At 43.2% G+C, this 16,188-nt stretch overlaps 1 protein-coding gene across 1 annotated transcript; it reads left to right on the top strand.

The window, feature by feature from the left end:
* The first annotated feature begins 4,845 nt into the window (after positions 1–4,845).
* On the top strand, positions 4,846–15,608 carry LOC118791178 (SAM and SH3 domain-containing protein 3-like). Its single transcript, XM_036548460.1, has 8 exons — positions 4,846–5,009; positions 8,386–8,481; positions 10,276–10,410; positions 11,066–11,207; positions 12,752–12,909; positions 13,110–13,322; positions 13,585–13,729; positions 14,513–15,608. The coding sequence occupies exons 1-8, from the start codon at positions 4,947–4,949 to the stop codon at positions 14,986–14,988; spliced, it is 1,428 nt and encodes a 475-aa protein (XP_036404353.1). The 5' UTR covers positions 4,846–4,946; the 3' UTR covers positions 14,989–15,608.
* Positions 15,609–16,188: the final 580 nt, after the last annotated feature.

The following is a 16,188-nucleotide window of genomic DNA, read 5'->3' as shown; positions in this document are numbered from 1 at the left end:
AAATGTTGGTGTTTAGGTCCATTCAGAGTTTTGTGGTAGGCAATGAAACTCATGTAATGATTTGTTCAGTCTCTGTGTATGAAATATAGTAAATGTTTTGTTCTCATAAAATTATTTTTCCTCACCTCTGTTAACCTAAGGACATACAAATAAGACTATTCCCTTGTCATGGTAAAGGGTGGATCTGATTCAACATTGTTTTTAAAGAGGAGCACTGCATACAACCATGTTGTATTCAAGTCAAGAGTGGAGAGAACATTTGCCATCAGACATATTTTGCCTTTATGACAGGAAATGCATTAATTACTAACCAGAACCCAGATACCCCAGAACCCCAGATGAACATCAGAGAAACAATATTAAGTGTCATGTTAAGCATCATATAAGTATTAAATATTTGGTAGCATATTATGCCACTGTGGGAGCCTGGCAAAGGCTCCAGGATTCAGTCTGACTATCACAGCAAAGCAGTTCAACCACAAAAATACTTCAGCATAAAAGTGAACAGCTATCTCTGTACCACCTCCCCCCCCTTGTACTGATGTAAACAAGTGAGTTTGTCCCTGTTAGTGTAGCAGAGCTTTGATATGTATCAGTTAGTGGTCTCACTAATCAGCTGGCCTGACCTCAGATCCTATTAAGTTTACTCATAAATTTCTGTCTTATTTCCTCCTTTGTCAGACAGCGCCTGTACACAGTAACTCTGTGTCTGTCCGCCGCCACAGGAAACACTGAGGCAGGCGGCTCTTGAAGTCTGCCTGTGCCACATGTAAAACGTGCCAGAAAAGGTACTGTTGCCAGGCAACATTTCCGTCAGAGCCTCAGGAAGGTGTGTAAGCACGGTTTCCGTGGCGCTGCTGTCTGCACATTCTTCTTTGATGTTCATCCCTCAGATTGCAGAAAACAAGTTTCATAAAAGAAGACACCTTTCACTCTAGGGTCATAGAGTTATGCTTCAAAGTGAAGATTTGTGAAAAGAAAAAAAAATGTTATTTGCACAATCAAAAGTAAATCTATATTATATTACATTAAACGTGCAACATGGAAGAAGTTGCAGAATGAGAAACTCACTAGGGGACAAAGGGATGATGAAATGTGTGATCAAATCAGTCTTACACATCCTGCACACCAACATGCAACATATTTCTTATTATGCCTTTATTTATGCCATATTGATACATTTTAGCTGCCCAGTACCAGAGAGAAAGAATCCAGTCATAATAACTGCAAATGAAACATTTTCACCAACAAAGCTTTCCTGTGGTTGGAGCAGAGAGAGCCCCAGCGTATGAATTCATCACAACACAGCTCAAAAAAGAACTGACACAATGTCTTCATTTTTCCTTAGTGCCCGTACCAGTGTGAGTGTGGGCACTGTGGTTATTGTGGTCAGCAGGTGAAGGCTAAACTGCTTTGTCTTTCTTTTGTTCGGGACCATAAATGTCAAGCACGCACACACACACACAAACACACACACACAAAATAACCGTGTTGTCGATTTTTCCATCATTCAGTGTCTCGGCAGATGCGTGTTCAGGGTGACTCATGGCTCTTACTGTTTTAAATGTGCCAACCCCAAATGACCTGGAGTCAGCTAGGCAACAGCAAGCATGCATGAAAGCAGCTTACAGGAAATACAGCACTGCTGAAGGCATCAGACAGGATAAAAAACATTTGTTTATAGAGCAGCCACTCCTTTCTGACACATACATCGGTGTGTGTTGGAGAATGCTTACATCATCCATGTGTGGACTGCACAGGACAAAGAGAATCAGGACAGACTGTGCAAATGTCAGCTGTTTTTGGTATATATGAGGAATCCCTATTGTACACTTCCCTACCAGCATTAATGGGTTGAGCAAATAAGGTCATGCAGTATAGTAGTCTAAAGGTTCTCCTTTTGTTTGCACACTCTTTATCTCAGCCAGCAGTCATACCACCCTGTAACTTCCTCCTGCCTGATGGCTGAAGTTAAGCAGGGCTAGGCCTGTTTAGAACTTGGGAGACCTGCTAGGGTCCCTGCTGGAAGTGGTGTTGCTTATCCAGTAGGTGGCAGTCTACCCTCTGCGCTAATTTATGCCTCATTGCAGTGATGGGGACACTGTGCTGCAGGAGACTGCCTCCCTGACAAATGAAATGGTCCTCACCAAAATATATCAGGGACTTCACTGGTGGCCAGACTTCCAAGCTGTTCACCTAGTAGTTTATTAGGCAAAAAATATATCTTCCCCTAAGCTGTGGGGTATGCATTCTTGTGTGAAAATGGTGGCTGTGCATTGTTCAGATAGATTCAACACATGGGCTGCATCCCAATAGTGCTAAATTGAATTCTTTCCTGAGTTCCTACATCCTTGCATCCTCCATAACTTGGAAGCTGATAACTGGTCACCTTAAGTATCATAACCCTGCTAGCTGACTTAAGAAGAGTCAGATCTAGCCTCCAATGTACGCCCACTCCACAGTAGTGCACTGTGTGACTTGTGGTGTGAAAAATAGCCGTTGGCTGCGTGCATGAAGAAGTATATCAGCGAGTGCAGAGGTTGTCGTAGTGATACAAGTTCAATTGGTGATTCCTAAAACAGGGTTACTTACAGGGGGAAGAAACATTTAAAAATAATTTGAACAATATAGACGCTGCTGCTGCTGAGCTTTAGGATACATGGGAATGACAGTAATTCTTGAAGGGTCAGTAATATAACTTAAATAAATACATTCTTGTTGAATATGTTCCATACTTGGTGCTCAGCTAATTCGTATTACTGTTCTGTGTAGCTGTTTGGGTGCAGATGTTGGCCATATTGAGAAGTGTCTGTATGATTTTCTCACAAGAGGTTAATCCAAAACATGTTAGCCTGCTACCTAAGTGCCATACTCTTGCTGCGTAAGATTGAGTTGTCTCTCCTTTTGTAGCTGTAGTAATTCACTTGGTCTCAGTGGACAAGACTCTGCAGGTAGAAACTTAATAAGGGAATAGTCACATTGTTTGTAATGTTATAGTGACTGGAGGGGCAGAGGGCAGAGATAGGTTCACTCACGAAGTGATCATGAAAAAAGATGGTTGGCAAGGTTTGTTTGACCTCCACTGGAAAGGGAGCCTTGTACCTCAAAAACAGGAAGTTGAGAGGCATCAATTTACACAGCATGAAGACAAAACCAGGGCATCATCACATGATGTGGTCTGCCAACACTCAAAAATACCCACTGTGTTTTTATCCACTGCAGTCACATGCGCGCGCACACACACACATACACACACACACACACAGACATACACACACACACACATACACACACACACACACACACACACACACACAAACACCCACATGTACACACATACACACACAAACAACCACCCACACACATGTGCACTCACCCCCATACTCAATTTTTTTCTAGAGTCTATTCTATTGTTTTGTCTAAACATGAAACAGACAGAATGCTGGACTTAGAAACCATACAGTAGAAGGCAAAGCAAAGCTGTGTGTGTTACAGTTACTACATCACTCCTATCAATTTGTTTCTGTCACGGTGCTATTTATCACACTGTCCCTCGGCTGCGTGTGTGAAGCTGCACTGGGTGCTTCTGCTTTAGTAACGGACCCTACCCACAAAGCTCCATCTAAAGTTTCTCACTGAGTCATCTACAGATGGTTTTCACTTTCAGGGTCAAGACCACACTCAAAATGGTGTGGGTGTCCTCACGCAGTTTCCGCCACATTGGTTACTCCCATAGTTGTTACTCAGCAACTGGCTAACTGCCGGGTAACTGCTGGACTCAGGCATACATTGCTACTGTCTCCATCACTGTCTGTGCTTTTTTTCTCCAGATTCACACTTTATTCTTAGTTTCTTGAACAAAGGATACTCTGAACCCAGCATAGTGAGACTTTCAGAGGATCACATACAAGGGAGATGAACCTGAACAGCCATTGCATTTAGGAGAAACTGCAGCTCTGTTAATAGATGAATGAAATGTGTCTGTAAAGATTTCAGAAAGGAGCTCTTTATCATTACCCCCAAATTCAAAAATGGTAAACTTCATCAATTACACATCAGACAATATTGATTTATTTACTGCTCCATTCCACACCTGCGGTGTTTCAAGCTTCACTGTATGGAGAACTAAGAGGAAGAAGAGATGCTGTAGGAAGTTTGTAGTCATACTGGATAAGATGATTCATTTCTGAAAACATATGGTCTGTTTTGCAACCAGTGAATACGGAGCACTTGAGAAACTGGCCTCTGGTTCTTCATTTGGTGGCACGCAATAGGCGTTGTACTTTTACAGGAGACTTGCTTATTTTATACATGATTATGCACTGTATATTATTATATCTTAATATATTTTGTTATGATTCAGCTATAGCAATGGGAAAACACCTACCAGTGTCCACGATGGACACACATATTTATAATGTATGCGTGTGTATGATTCTGTGCTGCTACTGAAGCAGCCCACATCAGCCTTTTTTCAATTAAAAGTAATTTAATGTATTACTGTTATCAATGCCAGTGTTATTTGTGTTATTTTAGGCTCAGTATGAAAATACGCATAGTTTGACATTCATGGAAAAATGGCAAATTTGATTTCTAAGAATTTCTTAAGTTGGTCAGTCATCATGTCCCCCTCCCCACCTGCCCGAAAGATAACTCTTACACAATCGTCTTCCTTGCCGGATGATGATGTTAGCTTCCTGCCTCACCAAAAAAACAGTGAAATGTGCTTGATTCTGACATGTCTGTTTGGTGGCCATGTGACTTCCTTTAGCCTGCTACCTTCTACCACTCAGAGGGAGGTGCACTTTTTTTCTCTCTCTCTCTCTCTCTCTCATCCTGTCTGTCTGCTGCGTGGGTGCCGTGACAGTACAGTGACAGAGAGTCACCGTTTTTGTGAGACCAGCTCGCCACCGTGACCTTGGGGAGAATTCGCCCCTGCCTGCACCATGCTGAGACGGAAGCCCTCCAACGCCTCGGAGAAGGAGGCGGCGCCGGTGCAGAAGAGGAAGGTGAGTAGTCGGGGTGCAGGTATGGGATGAGGTTTGTTTGTTTTGGGCGGCATGGAGGCAAAGGGGGGGGGGGGGACTGACCCCCTAAAATGCTGCTGTTAAAGAGGTCCACGGAGGCAGAGAAGGAGACAAGCAGATCCTGGACATGATCAGTGTCACATCACTCCCCATTGGTAGCACTCACGGGCAGAAACCTGCCACCCAGATATATTTCTTTAATTAAATGGGGAAATTAATAATAATTGTCTGGAAAGGACACAACTCAAAACAGCTCAGCAAATGCAACTGTTATGTACATTTAGAAATCCCTGTATGAGATAAAACAAAATATGGGTCATTAAATAGGCTAACCACTTGGTTCTAAAGCGAGAGCATGTTTTGAGCAGAATGGGTGCTTGGATGGATGTGCCAGAGGTTTGCATAACGGTTAGAAACCGTTTTCTGAAAAAGCAGAAAAAAAAGTACAGAAATGCCACTGAAACAGTGAACATTCGAAACAAGCTAATATAGATCACCGTCTGCTGATACTCCTTTAAAGACACAGAGTGGTGTTGGTTTCCTGTCAGGCTGAGACAAACACAACAACGAAAACAGCACAGGATACCGTTATGACAGAGCAGAGAGCCTCCTCCTGTTATTCCTTAAATAATGGGTGGGTTGATGCAGACTCAAAGGCTGCATTTTTGCATATTATCCCAGCGCTGTAAGTAGGCCGTTACAGATGTATTTGCCGCCTACTCTGCCACCCCTGACCTTGTTTCCATAAGATAATCATCTGACCACGTTGCAGCACAACATACATCAGACTGTCAGAACCACCATACAGCCATTTTACCAGGCGCACAATACACAGTGTAGCTTAGCACTATGCAGTGGACAACTGGGTATAATATCTGTGTCAACAAACTCATAGTGTGTGTACTCAGCTGCTGAATTGTCAGAAGGACAATTCTGAATAGCTTCCTTCCAAGTGTATTATTCAGTTTGTAGTCAGATATTGGTAGATATTGGTGCTATGTTGTGTCAATCAGAGATGTGAAGACTCATAGCTGTCTTGTAAATACCATAAAATCAACAGTGTTGATTCAGTAATTTTAACGATAAGATCGCTTTCAGTTGCATTAGTGTCAGCAACCACATATCAATGCAATCTTACAAATCTTGATGGAGAGGGCATAGTTTACAGTGTGCTTCTGGATTGCTTCTGAATCAAAATGCTTTTCCATTTGTGTTAAGCCTCTGTGGTTTTCAAGGTTTCATTGTTCTCTCCTTTGTCTCCCACCCCCACCCTATTTCTTGCATAGTCTTTGCACATCCTGATAAGAATTTGTGCATCTTGTCAGAGAAGGGGTGTCTTGAGAGAAGTTGGTCTGATTTGCATAGAGCAAAATAATGAAAAAATAAATGAACAGAAGCAAGGCGAAGACAGACTGCAAGGTGCATCCTACCTCTGTGCCTGCAGTGATTGGCTGCTCGCTGCAGCCAGGCCCCTCCCACTTCCTGTGGTTAAGCCTGAAACAGGATGGGTGGGTGGAGATAATGGGCAAGGCTGCTATGCGCTTTGGAAAAAAAAAAAAACACACTCTGCAGTTCTCGAAAAGGAACTCCAGCCTGACAGCCAGCAACTGTTCAAACAGCTCTGTGTCACTGCCTTATATACAACAATGATATAGACCAGGGAGCATAGCTGTGCCACTATTTGAAAGCACCTCAGTCACATCACGTGTTGAATCTTTTGGTTTTTCCCAAATTTTCATTACATTACATTATTGCCATCTGGCAGAGGCTCTTATACAGTGTGATTTTGTCCATTTATACAGCTGGACATTTACTGAGGCAATTTTGGGTTAAGTACCTTGCCCAAAGATACAACAGAAGTGCTTCAGAAGAAAATCGAACCAGAAATCTTTCGGTTATGAGCCCTGCTCCTCACCACTATTCCACGTTGGTGCTGCCTTGAGGCAGATTTCAAATTAACGAGCAGTTTGTATCAACAGATTGATTTATTCATGTGCCCTTCTCTGCGATCTGTTACAGTCACTCTGTGTCTGCTCTGCTTTAACATTTAATGAGTTAACCTTAATTAACCTTTAAAGCTTGCCATTGTCAATCTGCGCATCTTTCACGCTGCTTTGGCGTGATGGATAAGGTGCAGTTCCTTGGCTCGTGAGCTCACGGCTCTTCTGGGAAGGAGCTGGGACACTTTGTTGTAATCAGTGTGATTCGCTGACTTGTTCCATTTTCTCTAACCCTGGGCCACATTGATTTCTGATCTGGGAAAAGGAGAAACGAGGACGTCGACCTCAAGTAGTTATAGTAGTCCTGCTCTGCACTGTACTGACACTACTGAGAGATTCATGAACTACTGCAAAATTTGGCAGGGATTCAGTATTTTGTGTTAAAGATCTATTATCTACTCATCTGTCTGTCACATATACATACATATGTGTGTGTGTGTGTGCGTGTGTGTGTGTGTGTGTATGCGTGTGTGTGTGTGTGTGTGTGTGTGTGTGTGTGTGTGTGTGTGTGCGTGTGTGTGTGTGTGTGTCTGGAATTCATCTGGCCCAATCAAGTTGATTACATGAAGTTTCTCCTGTCCTGGTAATGATATGAAGCAACAAATTGTTCTTCAATGAAATTCACCTAACCTCACGCTGTGGAGCATGTATGTCAGTGGATCATTTCAGAAAATTGAGCATGAAGAACCTTTCTCAAGGGTATGAAACAATGATTCAAGCAGTAAACAATGCCGCCCTGTGATTCATGAGTAACTGCAAAGTAACTGAACTGTAAAGTATTCCCCTTTGGAGGAGAATGAATAAGCAAAGGCTGTGATGAGTGCGCTGGTTCCTCCAGAATCAGGAAGTCTGTAGATCTGTGTGTATATGGTCGTTGATACCACGGGTCATCTTGTTTAGGAAGTAGAAAACTGCATTGTCTTTAGTTACTGAGTCATTCTAAACTAAAGATTCTAAAAACTACCCAAAATTTTAACAGTCATTCTGGGTTTTTTAACCAACAAATAATGCATTCAGAAAATAATGTTATGTTACATCATTTGCTTAGTAGAAACTCTTATTCAGATGAACTTGAACATCTTACGCAGCATAAATGTATATGGCTGGATTTGTCACTAATACAGCAACTGGTTAAGTACCTTGCTTAAGGGTTCAACAGCAGTGCCCCATTTGGGGTTCAAACCAGCAACCTTCTGGTTGACGGGTTCTGCTCCATGCCATCACAGAGCAACACAGAGACATTGATTACCCTGCAATTCCGTTTCAGAGTCGTCAGAGATACACGCGCTTCAGTACAGCTACTGTTCTCCCCATCTCCTTGGCATGTTGGTGTAAATAAATCGTCTGTCTCTCCACAGCTCTCTCTTCAGAGGTCTAGCAGCTTCAAGGACTTCATGAAACCCAAGCCCTCCTCCCCCGTGGTGACAGACAAGGAGTTTCACCTGGATGAGACTGTGAGTACCTCCAGACACCAGGGCAGCCATCAAACCACCAGATCCGTTCCAGCTGCGGGAAATTACTGAAATGCTCGTTTGTAAAAAAAAAAAAAAAAAAAAAAAAAAAAGAAGATGGTCCTTTGTGCTTTTAGTCTTGTGTACAAAACTGATAGATTTATAATACAGGGGACACTTGTTACAAAACAAGAGTCTTGTTAAAGGCTTTTTAAGCACACAGATGATTTTCATAAGTAATTAATAAGTATTAATAAGCATTTTAATCTTTATTAAGTCCCAAAGACACACACAGACACAGACACACACACTGTAGCTGTTGCCACAGACACAGAACTCCAAATGATCGGCATCAGTTCTTTACAGAGGAAAATCTTCTAAGACTGCTTACACGTTCTGTGGCTGCACCAAACAGCCCAAGGAATCCATACGTATTTCTTTTTGAACTTAAGCTACTTGATGTAAAACTTCAGCCAAAAGTACATTATGTAGGCTCGTAGGATAAACTCTTATAAATGTTTTTATTGAACACATGTAAAACCAAGATTTTGTTTTCAAGATCTTTGTTGAATCATATGAGGAAACTCAAGTAGATGGCACTTCCCCCCAAAACATGTCAAAAAAAGAAGTTGTGCAAATCGGAAACCCCACTTTTATACTTCCTCTGTACCTCAAGCATGCTTACTGATAGTCTCCTCTCATCAGAAATGAAAGAACCACTCCATTCTTCTCTAGTTATCTACCAAAATTTTACAATAAACAGCATGCTGCCCGACTGGACTCCTAGACAACAGAATTGAAAACATAAATAGAAAGAGAAGTGGTCAAAGAGGAAAAGATAAAATCTCTTGCTTTCTTTCTTTCTCTCTCTCTCTCTCTCTCTTTCTCTCTCTGTGCACCACACTGATACCAGTGAGCAAAAATACTCCGCAGGATGTAGCTCTGCCAGCAAGCCAAGCAGAGATCCTCTGCAGTGCTTCACAGACACATTTGCAGAGAGTTAATGAATTACTGTGAATTAGTGCTCACGGTGGAACGTGCTGTAATTATAACATTAACGCAGAAATGCTTCCTGTGTCTGTAATGAAATTAAAGTGTGATAGATACACCCACACCCTGTACAAAAATTCTTATTGGATTTATTCTTCCCCTTTAGGGCTTTGTGCAGGAGTGTGTGTCTGCTCTGTGTGTGTGTGTGTGTGTGTGTGTGTGTGCGCACTATACATGGATGTGTACAGTGCTTGTGTTCACTATGTGTGTGTGTGTGTGTGTGTGTGTGTGTGTTGTACACCGATCAACACCCCCAATCCTGGCCCTCTCAGGGCAGCAGATTGTAAGGCAGTCCTCAGCAGGGAGTGGCACTGACCATGGCCATAGCCACAATGGGAGGGGCCTCTGTGAGTCACCATGGTGACTGCACAGTGCCCTGGTCTCAGAGGCCTACCGGTCACACACTACCTGCCATTAGAGACAGCTTTTACTGGAAGCCCTTTCTCTGATTCTCTACAGGGGCTGGAGGATCTGTGTGTGTGTGTGTGTGTGTGCGCGCGCGCATGACTCTGCACTCAGTGTTTAAATACACAGTGGTATTTTTGTGTGTGTGAGAGAGAGAGTGGGAGAAAGAAGGAAATACACAGACAGACAGACAGTCATATAGACAGACATAAGATGCAATCCCAATGAAGTGATAATTAATTTATCTGGCACATTTTCTGTGACTGAAATCCTTTTCCGCTTGTATTTGTCACAGAGTGATTAAAAATTAATTAAAAGAGACTGAATGTGATTTTTTTTGAGCTGGTGGAGGATGTTTCTCTGGAGGATCCTGGGAAAAGCAGTGGTAAACTCGGGAAGAAGTGGAGAGCCGTCATCTCGCGCACCATGACCCGAAAGACCTCCAAGATTGTACAGAAAGCCCTTGCAGAAGAGGGGGTGAGTGTCCCCTGGGCAATCCAGCGTCACCTTTTCATTGCCAAACAGAATAATAACCGCAGAGTACAACATAAATTCCTGTTATTATTTTTACCACCATTATTATGCCAATTTTCAAATGGCATTAGGATGACTGACAAGTTTTTTTTATCAATCAAATATACTCAGACCTCTAAAATAATCTTTGTTTAAAAAAATTGTTAGCTCAATGTTTAAGGTGAGCCCTAATTTTGAGGGATACTTGCAGTGACAGATTGTGACCGGGGAGCCTAGCGCCCTCTTGTGGAGAACTTCAAGCATGCATGCACAGGGGGGATCACAGTGACTGAAATTAATGGAGTAAACTGAGCTCTTTAATCTGTAGGCAAACAGTCAGAAGCACACAGCACACACAGGAATCCTCCATAGCTCATCTCTGCAGATGCTACGCAGGACTCAGAGAACCAGCTGAAGCATAATGCTGTCTGTCTTCAACTTAGAATAGTGAAGTTAAGATGGTGTTTTGTATGTTACTTACCATATACAGCACTGTGTGACTGATGGCCCGTGACCTTTCACGTGTGCAGCAAAAAAAAATGAACGTTGATTAGATTTCATTATGGATGGACATCACTGTTTAGTGGAATCTGGGCCTGAGTTTAGCTGCGTGTTGCAGGGGGAGAGTGGCGAGGATGGACCCATGTCCCCTGTGTCCATCGACTGGGCGCCGGACCTGAGTCCTGGGCAGCGGACTTCAGTGTGCTCCAACGAACCAGAGGAAGTCGTTCACAGCCCGCTATCCCGCCAATTCTCCGGCTGTAAGCATTCCTTCTTAACCCAGACGTGCAGCACATGCCAGTGACAGTACTTTACCCACTTCACATGCTTTACACTTTACAGACCAGCATGAGGATGCACAGTACTGTGTACTGTTGCAAATAAATAATGCAATGAATTTACATTAACTACAAAGGTATGTGCATGTTGCCTCACAAAAAGGATCCTACACCTGTTGCTCAGTGTACAGTATAGTCAGACATTGTGCGCTTTGGAGTGAAACACACATCAGGATAAAGATGCTACATTTTTCTGAAAGGCAGGAATGTTACAATGATCAGCTCTCCGACCTTGGCTTTGGCTTTGTTCAGAAACTGCATCTCTCCAAAAGTGAACGAAATGAAAATGAATAGGGACAAATGCCCTTTTATGCCAGCATAGACTGCCCTGTGTAAACTGCTTTCTCAGTGCCCGAACATGTTTTTTATAGTATTTTGAACCAAGAGAGTTCCTCCTCCTGCACTGGACACAGAATATTAGCTCACATTGTGTAGAGGACCTGTAGAGCAGTCAAACTTTTTTTTCATTGGTTTTATCCAATTAAGTTCATTTGTACACATGGTCCAACCTTTCTGAGCATTTCCACACAGCGTGTCTGTTTCTACAATTCTTTCCCGTTCCTAACCATGGATAAGGTCAAGACAGTTGTGTTCTGTAATGACATCCACATCAAAGCCGGACCTGTGTCACAGCCTCTGCTATTGAGTCAGGGTTTTTGGCTCTAAAATAACCTTAATGCTGTCATAGTTAGGGTGAGAGAGGTGTGTGTACATTAGTTTATGAAATGCAGAGTGTTCTCTCTATGTTTGTCCTTGCCATCTGATAAACGGGCTGGTCTCATCGGTCATCGTCTGGGCCGTAATGAAAACATGACAAAGCACCAGAGCGAAGAGTAGATATATTGCAATGCTCGTGGCATTGTATGATTTTGTAGCATATATTATATTGTGCTAGTCATTTTTATGTACTCCAGTGCAATATTTGTACATTTTAATCACTTTAATAGATGCAGTGTAATTTTAGTGAAAGCTTGTTTGATACACAGCAACCACAACTGTCTCCATTTTTTATCCCTTAAAAAAGTTGATTATCATTTAAACAATCTGGTTTCAGGACAGCAGCTCCCCTGACAACAGGTGAAGTAACTCAGAGCAGAACTGCTAAAACTGCAGCCCTGCACAGGTGTACGGCAATAACAGTTACTGCTTCAGGGAAAAACAAACATACTGAAAAACAAAGAATAAATGTGTACTTGGAGCAGCAGCCCAGGGCAATAAATACAGACTCCGACTCATTCTGTGTTAGTGCTTCATCCAATAACCTCCAGGTAGTCTGCCTCTCGGTGCTCCTGGAGACAATCTCCTCATCCGGTGCTCCTGGTCATAAAACCACACTCTTTACTGTATGTGCGTTCCTCTGGCTGGTGATCGTTTGGGCACAGCGGGGACTGGGGAGAGGCTGGAGCGAGAGATTAGAGGGGGTGGGGGAAGCCTGACTCAGACTGCTGTCTGCTGTCCGTATGCAGGTGGAGACAGGCAGAGTCTGGACAGCGGCTACAGCCAGAGAGACAGCATGAGGCTGGAGGACAACAGCGTCCCCTACACCGGGCCCTTCTGCGGCCGCGCCCGCGTCCACACCGACTTCACCCCCAGCCCCTACGACATGGACTCCCTCAAACTGCAGGTGAGGTCTACCTGTCCCCACTTCACACACTGCAAATGCAGCCACACAGTCCAGTGCATCGGTACATTTAACGACAAGCATCACATCAGCAAGAATGAAAGGACTAGTCTACGGACAGGTCTCATGACTCAGCTTATGATGATGTCAAAAGAATGCGAAAATTGAGTGTGACCTCTCTCTCCCACACACCTCTCCTGCAGAAAGGTGACATCATAGATATCATCGAGAAGCCACCGGTGGGCACCTGGACGGGGAAACTTAACAACAAGGTGGGCTCCTTCAAGTTCATCTACGTCACCATCCTGCCAAATGAGGCCACGCCCCCCCGGAGGAAGAGGTGCCACAGGAAGAACCACAAGTCCAGACCCAAACCCAAAACCCTTGAGGAGGTTCTGGAGAGGATCGGCATAACAGTAAGTGCACGCTGCCCCCTATCTGTCATGGGGTACCTGTTCACACACTGAACAGAGCCAGGAAGCATAGCTAAATACTGTGCAAACACAAGCAAGAATAGTTGTGTCAAACATCAGAAAACAGTTTCAAACACAAACAATTTAATACTATGACAAACATCAGGAAATGCAACTATATGTATGAAACACAGGTAGACACAGTTAAACTGGTTGGGTATCATTAGCATCACTGAGCGTGACTATGTTTCCCCTCCGCCCCCAGGAGCTGGGCTCCCTGCTGTCTATGCAAGGCTTCGAGGACTTGGAGGACTTCAGGGACCTGAAGGAGTCCCACCTCAACGAGTTCAACATCACAGACCCAGAGCACCGCTCCAGGATCCTGGCTGCTGTGGAGATGCTGCATGATTGTACGCCTACCTCACACACTGCAACACTTCACAGAGATACAGTCCACAGTGCCTCAGAACAGCCACATTTTACCATAAAAACAGCATCGTTCTCTCTGCATAACTCAGACTGCTCCATCTTACACTGTAAAAATCATAGCACTAATTTAAATGATACAACTGCACCAGCGCAGTAACATCAGGCGCGCATGCAGTTACAAAACAGACTAAGTATTCATGTTTTTTGGCTAAAAGCAAATTAGCTTTCCTCCTTTTTTGGTGTCACATAATCAAGTTATTAGGTACTATTATTTGTTTGATGCTCTGGGCATATTTTTGTGGTGCCCACTCATTTTGAGAAATCCCCCCCTTACCCAGAAGGAGCACTTGATATTCTAGACCACTCCCCAACCAAATCATTAACCCTAATAGAAACACCTGTTCTGCGCAAAGCCTTCACATGGACAGCCTCAGCCCTGAGGGCAGCCACTGCAACCTGCTTAGTACCACTAATTGGACCAGCGCTGTGACAGACCACGCAGCACTGACAATAAATGCCACTGATAACTTACATTTTAGCGCTCACGCTAATGAAAAGAGATCAGGCTCTGTCTGCAACCCGACAGAGCCAATATACTGAAATAGTGGTACATCTGTGAAATCGATCATTAAAATGATTATGACAAATTAATTTCTTATACTTATAAAACTGATAGCACAATTTTGGGACAGAGATATAGAACAGAGGGGCACTGTATTAGGACATGCTGTTACAGGGTATTAATTACTGTTTGACATTCACAGCTGAAGGCGAATCAGAGGAAGTGGAAAAGGAGGAGGGCAGCCAGAAGACAGACACCCCCCGGGACTCGGGCTGTTTCGAAAGTACAGAGAACCTGGAGAACGGACGTGAAGAACCAGCCCCAGAACAAGAACCAGAACCAGAACCGGAACCGGACCCAGAACCAAAGAAGGATCCAGAACCCCAGAAGGACCCAGAGCCACAGCAAGACCCAGAACCCCAGCAGGATACAGAACAACAGGAGGACCCAGAACCACAGCATGACCCAGAACCTCAGCGGGATGCAGAGCAACAGGAGGACCCAGAACCACAGCATGACCCAGAACCCCAGCAGGATGCAGAGCAACAGGAGGATCCAGCACTTCAGCAGGATCCAGAACAACATCAGGACCCAGAACCCCAACTGGACCCAGAACCTGAACTAAGCGCCATAGAGGAGCAGCTCGAGCAGCTCACAGTGGAAGAGGGAGAGTCCTGAGAGAGACACGCTGGGCTCCGGCTCCAGACCCTCTATATACACCCTGTACTCCAGGAACAGAACCTCACCAATGGGTCACGTGAGCCACTGTCTGGAGACAGCCACGGTGACGCCACCACAGCTCACTGCATCTGAATGTTCAAGTCATTCATTCTGCATGGGGACTGTCCTGCTTTCTGAGATTCATTCGCAGCACAGGCACAGCTTTTTCAGACATGGAGACAGCTAGAGCTGACAGTCCCTAGTCTGGCTTTCATGAGGACGAATGACAAAATGGCTTCCGTTGCACTTCCAGTCACCAGACAGACCTGGAGGTGATTGTCACGATTGGCTGAAGTGAAATCTGATGATAACGGTCTGTGAAGGTAAAAATTGTGATCAGCATGTATTTTAATGGCTAGATTATGTACAGTGCTATGTAGAATTTTTGTTTTACATTTGAAACATCTAACCAATTGCTCTGCTTTAATGCTACAGAGATGAGACTTACTGACACAGGAAACAAGAAAGTGCTAGATTTTTTTTCCTCGTGGTAACAGGTTTAACAACTTGCATGCATGCAAAATGCATACCAGCATATTTTTGGTCTCATAATCTTTCCCATTGTGTAACACCAGACTGAATAAGCATGTTTACATTCTGCTTCATTTCATCTTTGAAGAAATTTCAGACTTTAGGCTTTTTGATACATTTTTTACATTTTTACAATTGTTCTAAAAATTGTATTTGTACATATAAATGTGTTTTTTATATACTGTTATTTCTGGTTTAGAGTTACCCAAAAGACAGAGAAATTCATGTATTTTTTGTTTTTATACATTGTAACAAGATGCATAATACAGGAATCAATTTAATACTCTATGAACTTCATTCTGAATGAAAAATATTTTTTCAATTACTATGTGTATTTTTTACATGTGTATTCTGCTAGGCATTATCTCAAATGACAGATCAGAAACACGCATTTTTTTTTTCAATTACAGTCAACCTACTTTATGGTGCTACACTCCACACAATAATCACACAGCATCCAAGGTTAAGACAAGTTTTTCTTTTTAATTAACACACAACAAACCTTGATGTAAAAAGAAGTAGAGTGTAAATAAAAGGAACATGACAGAATCACAGTGTTATTACAAAGCAGAGTGAACCTAACTTTAGTTCCATCAGTGAGACCACACATATATATTATATGCTGTA

The sequence above is a fragment of the Megalops cyprinoides genome, chromosome 16 (assembly GCF_013368585.1).
Source record: "Megalops cyprinoides isolate fMegCyp1 chromosome 16, fMegCyp1.pri, whole genome shotgun sequence".
Taxonomy (NCBI): Eukaryota; Metazoa; Chordata; class Actinopteri; order Elopiformes; family Megalopidae; genus Megalops; species Megalops cyprinoides.
This window is presented reverse-complemented; position numbering and strand designations above follow the sequence as displayed.